General features: G+C 45.7%; 1 protein-coding gene across 2 annotated transcripts in view; it reads left to right on the top strand.

The window, feature by feature from the left end:
- SYNJ2 (synaptojanin 2) overlaps positions 1-12,871 on the top strand; it is a 468,795-nt gene extending 455,924 nt beyond the window's left edge. For both annotated transcript variants that reach the window (XM_063917654.1, XM_063917655.1), the window contains exon 27: positions 11,085-12,871. In XM_063917654.1, coding sequence (XP_063773724.1) covers positions 11,085-12,152 — 1,068 coding nt within the window. In that variant the 3' untranslated portion in view covers positions 12,153-12,871. The remainder of the gene's footprint in view (positions 1-11,084) is intronic.
- Positions 12,872-13,506: the final 635 nt, after the last annotated feature.

The following is a 13,506-nucleotide window of genomic DNA, read 5'->3' as shown; positions in this document are numbered from 1 at the left end:
GTATCACTTGGTAACAGCCGAGCAGACGAAGCTGCTAAGTTAGCAGCTGGTACCCCCAGACAGACAGACACCACACAACTGATGGTATTTAATACCATCAACACACAGAAGTTGTGTGAGATGCAAAATTTGTGTTCCACACAGGAAAAGGCAGTCTGGAAGGCAAAAGGATATGACCAGGAGTCCTCAGGACTCTGGACGGATGGACACGGTAAACCAGTGGCCCCCAGAGCATACCTTCCATGTTTAGCTGAGGCAGCTCACGGGCTGACTCATCTGGGCAAGGAAGGGATGTGCAAGTTGGTAAGAGCATATTGGTGTGCCCCAGGATTTTCATCTCATGCGAGTAAAAGAGCAATGTCATGCCTTACCTGTTTGAGAAAGAACATCGGAAAGGCAATACCTACAGAACCATCTCATATCCCACCTGCCGGCGGCCCTTTCCAGGTAATACAGATTGACTTTATACAATTACCCCCTTGTCGAAATTTGAAATATGTACTTGTTTGTATAGATGTTTTCTCAAATTGGGTCGAAGCATTTCCGGCGGCCACAAATACCGCTATGTTTACTGCTAAGAAAATTGTGCAGAAATTTGTATGTAGATATGGTATCCCTAGAATTATCGAAAGTGATAGGGGTACCCATTTTACAGGTGATGTCTTTCAAGGAATGTGTAAATTGATGGGAATTGATAGCAAGCTGCACACTCCATACCGTCCACAGGCGAGTGCGAAAGTGGAAAGAGTGAACAGCACTATTAAAAATAAACTGAGTAAAGTGATGGCAGAGACAGGATTGACATGGCCAGAAGCTTTACCCATTGTACTGTACAGCATCAGAACCACTCCCAGGTCCCCTCTTAATCTGTCTCCCTTTGAAATCTTGTTTGGTCGACAACCGCATGTTATGATTAACCCTCAGGATGATTTGAAGTGTAACAATGAAGTGACTGTAAAATACTTGATTAACATGAGTATACAGTTAAGGAATCAAAATGATAATCTGAAGTTGGTGATTCCTGATTTACCAGATAGTAATTGTCATGACATTGAACCTGGGGATTATGTAATGATACGGAATTTTCTACGCTCAGGTTGCCTTATTGACAGATGGGAAGGACCATACCAGGTCTTATTGACTAGCACTACAGCATTGAAGGTTGCTGAGAGAGAGACTTGGGTTCATTCGTCCCACTGTAAGAAGGTTGCTGATCCAGAGAGGTCCCGTGATAAGGAACAGACGGTAGAGGTTGTATCACTGGAGTGTCTGTTCCAGGAGGATTGAGGCGGCACCTGAGCATTGAAAATCACAAGACCAAAAGCAGTTGTCGATCCCCTGTTCCCTTTTATTGTTTTTCTCCAACTTCCCATCCCCTCTCCCTCAAATTATTTTTTCCCCCTTCTCATTCTTCTCCGTTCCCTCCTACAAGATGGACTTGCCCCAAGAGACTGTGATCCGGATTTTTCTGTTGACCATGATGTTGACCAGAGCAGTCTGTTCCGGCGAGAGTACCATGGAGGTCGAGAGAGGTTCTGGAATGAGTTCCGATGATAAAGATGGAGGCGTAGTTTTCCAAGAACAACTTAACCAACAAGTAAAGGCGAGTATCAGAAAACGATCCGATAGCATTGACAATAGAAGGAATTGTGAAGGATTGTTAGCTGAAGAAAACTGTATCTGTAGGCTCTGTAACAACGTAGTGGAGGATGGGTGCATTAAGAAATGCCAATCCAGTTTTAATATCCACATGGACCGGCATCCATTGAGTGACTATCACTCCTTAGTGGGTAGTGTGTTAAATAAAACAGATTGTTGGGTATGCTCTCAAGTACCTCAAGGTCATAGCAAATCAGGGCTAGTACCATTTCCTTTAACGTTAGGGGAGGTACTTGAGTTAAGCGGTGGGAGACCGGTGGACAGGAGGTTTAATATCTCCAGCCCTCCTAGTTTGAAGCTCCACCAATACCATGTGGATAGGTCCCTATTATGTTTTAACATCTCCAATCCCCGAAAGCCGGGAAATTGGGAAGTGTCATGGAGTAACCAAACCATGACCTTTTCGCATAGAGCAGATAGAATGCCTACAGATACAGAGCTTATATGCCACATAGCCAGTAGAGGAAAATCTTTCCGGTATAGGTATACCTTAGGAAATAGGATTACGAGAGTTGGAGAGGTATCACCAGGATACTGTGCACATATCGTACAACCTGATACGTGTACTAAGCAGATGGAAGAATTAGGGTTAGGAGATTTCACATGGAAGGTGTGTAATATGGTTATGTCCTACTCCGTCCCATATGTTCTCCCCGATGATGCATATTTCATATGCGGGAGAAAGGCGTATAAGTGGCTTGCCCCAAACTCTGAAGGATTGTGTTATATTGGAAAAGTACTGCCTGAAGTAATGACTGTATCACATGACAAAATGAAAGACATACACCGTGTTGCCCAAACTCCTTATACTCACACCCATTACGAGCACGTAGTTAAACGGCACCTGATAGAAAGAACAGAGCATCCGGCCTCTGACATGATCCATGAATCCACCGGGATTCAGTTTCTAATCGCGTTAGACATCACTCGCACCGCCAGAGGAGTGTTGAATTATAAATACATATCTGCGCTCGCAAATTTGTTAGACAATATCACTGAAATGTATGACGACACGTTTAGGTATACTGGAAGAGAACTTCAAGCTTATAAAACAGAACTGGTACAGCATAGAATGGTTCTTAATTACCTCACAGCAGTGACAGGCGGATATTGTGTCACACTGGCAACACAATACGGCGTGAAATGTTGCACATATATTACGAATAGCACCGAGGACCCGGTCGAGGTCATAGACCAAAAGATGGACGATATTCTCCAACTGAAGTGGGAATTTCGCAGGAGACACAATCTCACTCTTGCTGCTGTAGGTAATGAGCTGACTGGTTGGGTGTCATGGTTGAACCCGCGAAATTGGTTCTCTGGTTTAGGAGACTGGGCTCAAGGAGTCATAATGGATGTTGGGAAGTTTCTCCTATGTATCTTAGGTGTTATCATAACGATTGGCTTGATATTTAGATGCGGTCAGGCTTTAACGAAGTGTAAACGTCGTACTAGGGTAATGAGTCTGAGGAGTGAGGAAACTGTAATTCCAATGGATTTGATTTATGACCCAAATGTAGAAACAATTATGTGATGAAAATGCGATTTCTACGGTCCGTTTCTTTCACCTGTTTTTCCGTTTCCTCCAAGGTAAAAAGACCCACTTGGACGAGGAATTTGATGAGCCGATATACAGACAACAGATGGATTAAAGAAGAAGTTTTGACAACCCGATACACAGATTTTTGATGAACTTTGCCATAGATCCCCAGTTTCCCTAGAAATTTTAAAATTACGCTAGCCCAACACTTTTGTAAATCTATGGACATTGACAAAGCTTTTGCTCGCACCTTATGGGCAAAAGCACAAAGAAGACTGCATTCAACAGACACCGAACAAGACTTCAACCGACAAATGTTCATTTACCTGACGTAGAATACCACTGCATTTACCATAAGTGTTCTTTATCTTAATTTCTACAACCCTCAGGTAATGACACACATAGTCGATAGGGCATACAGGCACAGATATCAGCAATCACATATCTCCCCCATTCATGTATCATCAACTAAAATGTGCTCCCCATTTTGTTACAACCAAAATCCGAAAAGAGCTCGGTAAAGTTTGACAGCCCATCCACAGACCCGTACCACGGGATAAGAAGGAATTCAAATGTATACTTCGCAATACCTCGAAGCTTGATTTAAAACATGTACGGCACGATGATACATGACCCCCAAACATGGATTCATACACACATGCTTCTGCTATCTCACTAGGTCATACCCTCTTCACACCTTCTCCTCTCTCCTCCCTTACCCAACCATGGAAATGTATTAACCCCTGACATATATTTTTCTCTTTTTGAAATGTTTTAGAAGGTGGCAGTTATTATTGACTGCCAAAGGGTGGACTGTCAAAGTCAGAAAAATATCTCTATACACACTGCCATATTTGCACCTCATATACGTCCGCGCTGCGCATGCGTACGCTCTCCCGTGCGTGCGCATACTCACAGTCGCGGGCACCCGCAGGCGCACGGTATGCTTATTTACGGTAGAGTTTATGTGATCGTAGCGTGCGACTCAATCGTTACATATTTTAACTATATAATGTATTTTGTAGATCATGGTCCCTTTGATAGATTCTGAAAGTTTAGTTAATATAGCTTGTTCCTGGACAGAGGGATCCCTCTTTGTATTGTACGAAGGGTCTAACAGGAGTCATACAGTGGTGTTTAGTACCCATCGGAAGAGTATTTAATTAGCAATATTCCGGTGTTGGTTTGGAGCGGATTAATCGTTCGTGCGAATAGTTATGGACATAAGAAGTTTATGTCCATTTACTATTATTTACTCTTACTTAGCCATGCGGCGGGAAACCCAGTATCCCACCCACCTGAGCTGTTGGAAATCGTCACAGCCCACCTGTATGAATCAACCTATGACCTTTTGTTATAGTGCGAGGAGGAATTCCTGTGTCCAATGAACAATGAGATTGTAGGGACCATTGAATTGTATTGTGTGTGGGGCATAAATAGACAAGCCGATCACATCCAGCTCACTCTTCAACGGTTATCATTGCTGAAAATCGGGAGCTGGATGTCCAGAGGCGCATGCGATCGTTTCCCCTTGTGCGTAAGTGTTTCTCCGCAATCATATTGTTCTTACTGTTATTGTGAGCCATTTCTCTCTCTCTCTCTCTCTCTCTTCTCCTCTTTCTCTCTTATTTTCCCTTAAAACATAATTGTATTGTATTGTATTTCCTGTGTAGTTATCTGGTTAGGTAGTCTATGTTATATTGTAGTGTATGACTTGTATTGTGTTAATTCTTTTGCAAGTATATCATTCATAATATATATATATTAGGCGTTGGACCCTAAGCCCAGGTATCTGTGTATTTCTTATAGTGTTTAGTATTCTCAGAGCGTCGGTGACGCTCGAACAGCATTTGAGTTAATAAGGTTATACTGTGTTGCATTTACACTCTATCACTACACTAAGGTTTTACTGCATAATATACGGTTTATGGTTTAGATATAAAGGTTTAACATTGTGAGCGTCAGCGCCGCTGGTGATCTCCTCGTGGTCCCGAGCGTCCGCTACGCTATAGCGAATCATTACGATAGACGGCAGCCAATAGCGTGCCTGCCTGTGATCTCTTGGCCGTGAGCGAACGTGACGCTTGAGCGTCTCGACTACGGCTAAGCGATTGCTACGCAACGAGCGTACCCTTACGGTACTCCATACGTGAATAGCGTACAGTGTTCTTAGACCTCATAAAGGGTTTTATATAAGATAAATATTTAGCTTTATCAGGATGACTCTGCAGCACCGAATGGGCAAACACAAGGTCCTCCTCAGCCAGGGTATCAAACCTGTAGAATTTTGCAAAAGTGTTTGAACCCGACCAAGTAGCAGCTCGGCAAAGCTGTAATGCCGAGACCCCTCGGGCAGCCGCTCAAGAAGAGCCCACTTTCCTTGTGGAATGAGCTTTCACTGATTTCGGCTGCGGCAATCCCGCCGCAGAATGAGCCTGCTGAATCGTGTTACAGATCCAGTGAGCAATAGTTTGCTTTGAAGCAGGAGCACCCAGCTTGTTGGATGCATACAGGATAAACAGCGAGTCAGTATTCCTGACTCCAGCCATTCTGGTTACATAAATCTTCAAAGCCCGGACTACGTCCAGCAACTTGGAGTCCTCCAAGTCACGAGTAGCCGCAGGCACCACAATAGGTTGGTTCAAATGAAAAGATGACACCACCTTTGGCAGAAACTGCGGACGAGTCCGCAATTCTGCCCTGTCCATATGGAAAACCAGATAGGGGCTTTTACATGACAAAGCCGCCAATTCTGACACACGCCTAGCTGAAGCTAAAGCCAACAGCATGACCACTTTCCACGTGAGATACTTTAGTTCCACGGTCTTAAGTGGCTCAAACCAGTGGGATTTCAGGAAATCCAACACCATGTTAAGATCCCAAGGTGCCACTGGTGGCACAAAAGGGGGCTGAATGTGCAGCACTCCCTTAACAAACGTCTGAACCTCAGGCAGTGAAGCCCGTTCTTTTTGAAAGAAGATGGATAGGGCCGAAATCTGGACCTTTATGGACCCTAATTTTAGGCCCATAGTCACACCTGACTGTAGGAAGTGCAGGAATCGACCCAGCTGGAATTCCTCTGTAGGGGCCTTCCTGGCCTCACACCAAGCAACATATTTTCGCCATATACGGTGATAATGCTTTGCTGTCACGTCCTTCCTAGCCTTTATCAGCGTAGGAATAACTTCATCCGGAATGCCCTTTTCTGCTAGCATTCGGCGTTCAACCGCCATGCCGTCAAACGCAGCTGTGGTAAGTCTTGGAACAGACAGGGCCCCTGTTGCAACAGGTCCTGTCTGAGAGGCAGAGGCCATGGTTCCTCTGTGAGCATTTCTTGCAGTTCCGGGTACCAAGTCCTTCTTGGCCAGTCCGGAACAATGAGTGTTGTTTTCACTCTTCTTTTCCTTACGATTCTCAGTACCTTGGGTATGAGAGGAAGAGGAGGAAACACATAGACCGACTGGAACACCTACGGTGTTACCAGTGCGTCCACAGCTATCGCCTGAGGGTCCCTTGACCTGGCGCAATACCTTTTTAGCTTTTTGTTGAGGCGGGACGCCATCATGTCCACCTGTGGCAGTTCCCACCGACTTGCAATCTGCGTGAAGACTTCTTGATGAAGTCCCCACTCTCCCGGGTGGAGGTCGTGCCTGCTGAGGAAGTCTGCTTCCCAGTTGTCCACTCCCGGAATGAACACTGCTGACAGTGCTTTCACGTGATTCTCCGCCCAACGAAGAATCCTGGTGGCTTCCGCCATCGCCACTCTGCTTCTTGTGCCGCCCTGGCGGTTTACATGAGCCACTGCGGTGATGTTGTCTGACTGAATCAGCACCGGTTGGTTGCGAAGCAGAGGCTCCGCTTGACTCAGGGCGTTGTATATGGCCCTTAGTTCCAGGATATTTATGTGCAGACAAGCCTCCTGACTTGACCACAACCCTTGGAAGTTTCTTCCCTGAGTGACTGCCCCCCATCCTCGGAGGCTCGCATCCGTGGTCACCAGGACCCAGTCCTGTATGCCGAACCTGCGGCCCTCGAGAAGGTGAGCACTCTGCAGCCACCACAGAAGAGACACCCTGGCCCTGGGGGACAGGGTGATCAGCCGATGCATCTGAAGATGCGATCCGGACCACTTGTCCAACAGATCCCACTGAAAGATCCTCGCATGGAACCTGCCGAAGGGAATGGCTTCGTATGATGCCACCATCTTTCCCAGGACTTGCGTGCAGTGATGCACCGACACCTGTTTCGGTTTTAAGAGGTCTCTGACTAGAGTCACGAGCTCCTGAGCCTTCTCCGCCGGGAGAAACACCTTCTTCTGGTCTGTATCCAGAATCATGCCCAGAAAGGGCAGACGCGTCGTATGAATCAGCTGCGATTTTGGGATATTCAGAATCCAGCCGTGCTGTTGCAACACTTCCTGAGAGTGTGCTACGCTGATCAGCAACTGCTCTCTGGACCTCGCCTTTATGAGGAGATCGTCCAAGTATGGGATAATTGTGACTCCTTGCTTTCTCAGGAGCACCATCATTTCCGCCATTACCTTGGTAAATATTCTCGGTGCCGTGGAGAGCCCAAACGGCAACGTCTGGAATTGGTAATGACAGTCCTGTACCACAAACCTGAGGTACTCCTGATGAGGTGGATAAATGGGGACATGCAAGTAAGCATCCTTGATGTCCAGAGACACCATAAAATCCCCCTCTTCCAGGCTTACAATGACCGCTCTGAGCGATTCCATTTTGAACTTGAATTTCTTCAGATAAATGTTCAGGGATTTTAAATTCAAGATGGGTCTGACCGAACCGTCCGGTTTCGGTACTACAAACATAGTGGAATAGTAACCCCTTCCCTGTTGAAGGAGAGGAACCTTTACAACCACCTGCTGGAGGTATAACTTGTGAATTGCTGCCAGCACTACCTCCCTTTCCATGGGGGAAGCTGGCAAGGCCGATTTTAGGTAACGGTGAGGGGGCGTCACCTCGAATTCCAGTTTGTATCCCTGAGACACAACTTGTATAGCCCAAGAATCCACCCGTGAGCGAACCCACTGGTGGCTGAAATGTCGGAGACGCGCCCCCCACGGCTCCTGGCTCCGCCTGTGGAGCCCCAGCGTCATGCGGTGGATTTAGTGGAAGCCGGGGAGGACTTTTGTTCCTGGGAACTAGCTGCGTGGTGCAGCCTCTTTCCTCTACCCCTGCCTCTGGCAAGAAAGGATGCACCTCTGACTTTCTTGCTCTTTTGCGAATGAAAGGACTGCATTTGGTAATACGGTGCTTTTTTAGGCTGTGGCGGGACATAAGGCAAGAAATTTGACTTCCCAGCCGTAGCTGTGGAAACTAGGTCTGAGAGACCGTCCCCAAACAATTCCTCACCCTTATAAGGTAAAACCTCCATGTGTTTCTTAGAGTCGGTATCCCCTGTCCATTGCCGAGTCCATAAGACCCTTCTGGCAGAAATGGACATTGCGTTTACTCTAGAGCCCAGCAGGCAAATGTCCCTCTGGGCATCCCGCATATATAGGACCGCGTCCTTGATATGTGCCAGGGTCATTAGAACAGAGTCCCTGTCCAGGGTATCTAACTCCTCAGACAGAGTATCCGTCCATGCTGCTACCGCACTACACATCCAGGCCGAAGCAATTGCTGGCCTCAGCAGCGTACCAGAATGTGTGTAAACAGACTTCAGGATAGCTTCCTGCTTTCTATCCGCAGGATCCTTTAGGGCGGCCGTATCCTGAGACGGCAGGGCCACCTTCTTAGATAAGCGTGTCAACGCCTTGTCTACTCTGGGGGAGTATTCCCAGCGTAACCTGTCCGTTGGCGGGAAAGGATACGCCATCAGCAATCTCTTGGAAATTACTACCTTCCTATCAGGGGAATCCCACGCTTTTTCACATAATTCATTCAATTCATGTGACGGGGGAAAAGCCACTTCTTGCTTTTTCTCCCCATACATATAAATCCTCTTGTCAGGGACAGGATTTTCCTCAGAAATGTGTAACACATCCTTCATTGCCACAATCATGTAGCGGATGGCTTTAGTCATTTTAGGCTGCAACTTTGCATCATCGTCATCGACACTGGAATCAGATTCCGTGTCGACGTCTGTGTCAACTAACTGGGATATTGGGCGCTTTTGAGACCCTGACGGCCTCTGCGCTGTGGGAGTAGGCATGGGTTGAGACCCCGACTGTCCCAAGGCTACAGCTTTATCCAATCTGTTATGTAAGGAGCTTACATTATCATTTAACACCTTCCACATATCCATCCAATCAGGTGTCGGCCCCGTCGGGGGCGACACCACATCTATTTGCACTTGTTCTGCCTCCACGTATCCTTCCTCATCAAACATGTCGACACAGGCGTACCGACACACCGCACACATACAGGGAACGCTCTGACTGAGGACAGGACCCCACAAAGGCTCTTGGGGAGACAGAGAGTATGCCAGCACACACCCCAGCGCTATATAACCCAGGGATTACACTGTACCTTAGTGTTTACCCAGTAGCTGCTGTTTTTATATATATATATATATATATATATATCTCTACGCCTAAATTTATGTGCCCCCCCCCCCCATCTCTTTTTTACCCTCTATTGCACCTGTATACTGCAGGGGAGAGCTTGGGGAGCGTCCTTCCAGCGGAGCTGTGAAGAGAAAATGGCGCTGGTGTGCTGAGGAAGAAGGCCCCGCCCCCTCAGCGGCGGGCTTCTGTCCCACTTCTCGTGTAAAAATGGCGGGGGCTCGCACATATATACAGTGCCTGACTGTATATATGTATACTTTTGCCATCAGGTATCTTAATTGCTGCCCAGGGCGCTGCGCCCTGCACCCTACAGTGATCGGAGTGTGTGGGTGTGCTGCGGGAGCAATGGCGCACAGCTGCAGTGCTGTGCGCTACCTTAAGTGAAGACAGGAGTCTTCTGCCGCCGATTTCGATGTCTTCTTGCTTCTGCTGCTTCTGTACTTCTGGCTCTGCGAGGGGGACGGCGTCGCTGCTCCGGGAACGGACGATCAAGGTTAGGTACCTGTGTTCGATCCCTCTGGAGCTAATGGTGTCCAGTAGCCTTAGAAGCACAACTTAGCTGCAGTGAGTAGGTTTGCTTCTCTCCCCTCAGTCCCACGTAGCAGAGAGTCTGTTGCCAGCAGAAGCTCTCTGAAAATAAAAAACCTGACAAAATACTTTCTTTTCTAGCAAGCTCAGGAGAGCCCACTAGGAGCACCCAGCTCTGGCCGGGCACAGATTCTAATAGAGGACTGGAGGAGGGGCATAGAGGGAGGAGCCAGTGCACACCAGATAGTACTGAATCTTTCTTTAGAGTGCCCAGTCTCCTGCGGAGCCCGTCTATTCCCCATGGTCCTTACGGAGTCCCCAGCATCCACTAGGACGTTAGAGAAAACAGGGTTGCAACACTGTACGAGGCTCAGTGGAAACATTTGAGTGGGTGATGCTGGTCCATCTGCTCCAGAGGGGCTTCTCTGCCCAGAAGAGCAATGGTGACTGAAACATGAATCAGCACAGCAGGGTCACATAGCATCAGCAGGGGCTTCTCAGGTAGTAGTCCCACCCCTGTATTTGCATCATACTTGTAAATTACACCTTATATATTGTACATATTATTGTGATAAGCCAAACTATACATCTTATACATTTGAATTTGTAGTAAATATCACACCCTACATATTATACATATGAAGTTGTGATAAATCACACCGTACAGTACATATTATTGTTATGTTTTTGTTGAAGAGGATTACAGTGTTTAAAGAAAGGCATAAGTTTTGTGTAGATTACATATATTAAGCGGTGTGGTAAGATGTATTTATTTTTTTAACTAAAATAATGAAATGTAATACAATTTATTTTTCTCCTCTTCCAAAGTCTCTTCATCCAGAACAGAACACAGAGATACAACGGCTAAGTGTAGATCACTTGCCACAAGTTCCTCCTAAACCACTGCATCATGGGGGCATCTCAGATTGTGTACCACCTCAGAAACTTTCGCCAAGACTTCCTCCAAAAGTGAAACCTGAGTCTTGTGTGTATTCAGTTAATCCAGAAAAACTCCCAAATGTTAATCTGTTACCTACACCAGGCCTGGAAAATAATATACTTGTACCATTGGATTCTACTGAAGAGCAAGTGGACTCTTATGTAAGGGACAATCCATTAAATAAAACCAAACTGGATGTAGAATCTACAGGTTTAGAAAATATACTTGACATCTCCACAGTACTTAAGCCAGTTCCCATTGTGGCTGTGAACACTGGGACCATTTCAACTGTTCCTTCAGCTTCCAAACCAGAGCAGCAGTTAGTTGCTACTAGTTCAACAACTTCCTCATCCGTACCTTTGATACCTAAAAAAGAGTACAATGTAGATATTACAGCCTCCAGTGATGTTCCAAGAATGCGTCCAGTACCCAAACCAAGAACAATACCACCTTTTCAGATTGTAAAACATCAAGAAATAATAGAGAGTCATGAGCTAACTTCTACTGAAACTAACATTGCGCTTGAGGAGATGTCGTCAAACAGTTATTCTTTTCTCCCAGTGGTTCCCCCACGGAGAAAAAAGTCAGCTCCGGCAGCTTTCCACCTCCAGGTGTTACAAAGTAACAAAAGTTTGTTTCAGGTTGATGTGAAGTCAAATACTAATAACAACAACAGTTCAAGTGGTGGGCCTTTAATGAACATAGATTTTGATTGTTGTAACACTGCAAGCACAAATGATGATGGCGATCCATCCTCTCACCTTCCTAAATCACTAGAGCCACAAAGAAGCTGGTCTTCTGAAGAAATGGATTTGTTAGATTTTGATGCAAGGAGAATTCAGCCAGCAAACACTGATACTTCCACAGAGCAATTTACTGATAACTGGTTAATATTTCAAGATGAGGAAAAAAGTGAGAATATTATTTCTAAGGGGAACTGTGAGTCCCCATGGTGATCGCAACTATGTAAATGAACGTAAAACTAGTTTCACACAATCGCATTGTGTTTCTGCATACTTTAGCCATCTAGCATACTTACCCACTCTGTATGTGTTTGCTTTTCTGCTCTATAGAGGCTGCCTGTAGTATTCATACTTGTGGAGGCATATGAAGCATTAAGTGATGCTTTCTATATACAGGCAATCAAAGCCTCTGCTGCACTAGCTTACAATATAACTCCTCTTATTGCTCAACTATGGCAATAATCTCTCCACCAGCTCACTATACAAACAATACTTCAAATGTATACCTCTATATTACTTATGCAGTCATTTTAAATGACTTCCTCTTAGATGCCTTGAGAAATTGTTGTCTTCAGAAAGTGGCAGTTGGGGTTGCTGGAGCTAGGAAAATACACAAAAGCACACCCTTATTTTACTTAGGACTGTTTTATGTATGCTGTGCACACTGCTGATCTTTTCCATTTAGCAATTTGAATCATACAAGTATCCTTCATAGTTTCCATACCAGAATATTCCATTCTTACAGAGACTTGGTACTGCTATTTTATTGTAGTATGTTAAAGCACAGAATGTACTGTATCTTATGATCTTTTCTATAAATCAAATTTTGATTTTCATAACTCCATAGTAAAAGATCATTTATGTGAGGACCAACAGATAACTTAAAACATACATGTATATGTAGTATTTTCTCAATAAAAGACATAAATTAGTCTGTTTGTCAAGGTGTCTCATTTTCTCTGTCCTGACTTTATTATACTTGACTGGGTGAGATTTCCTGGAAAGAGTCAGATTTCTGTGTAATGGCTCTTGTACAATGGGGGTGATTCAGAGATGGAAGCAGATCGCTGCATTTGCAGCCAGATCTGCGTCCATCTCCCCACATGCTGGGGGCCACCCAGCATGTGTGACGGGCCGTCACCCGATGCGTCCGCAATCAGATTGCGGACGTATCAAACTAAGGTTGACCCCTGGCATCGCAGCCTGACTGCGTGTGGCGTCACGCAGCCGCCCAAAAACACGAAGCACCCCCGTTTGGCCCACCCCCCACTCCCAACACCGTGCCACACATTTTATCTGACAGCCTGAACCCCATCAGATATCATTGCCATTGATCTCTCACTTTGTATCACCACACACTGTCTGCTTTTCTCCCCTATTTCCCCATTCCCTCCCCTGTGAAGAAACGAGAAATGTCAGGCAGTGGGCTGCGGCCACCATTTTACAAGTTTCCGTAAACCCCATGAAATGGAAGGATTTAAAATGACTGTACAATGCTAGCAATTTTAGTTTCAATCCTCTAAACCACTCTGTAGAGCAAAATTGTCATCTATTGGTCCCCAGTTAG

Source organism: Pseudophryne corroboree, chromosome 4, assembly GCF_028390025.1.
Source record: "Pseudophryne corroboree isolate aPseCor3 chromosome 4, aPseCor3.hap2, whole genome shotgun sequence".
NCBI classification, from domain to species: Eukaryota; Metazoa; Chordata; class Amphibia; order Anura; family Myobatrachidae; genus Pseudophryne; species Pseudophryne corroboree.
Note: the sequence above shows the minus strand (reverse complement) of the source record. Positions and strands in the feature narration are given on the sequence as shown.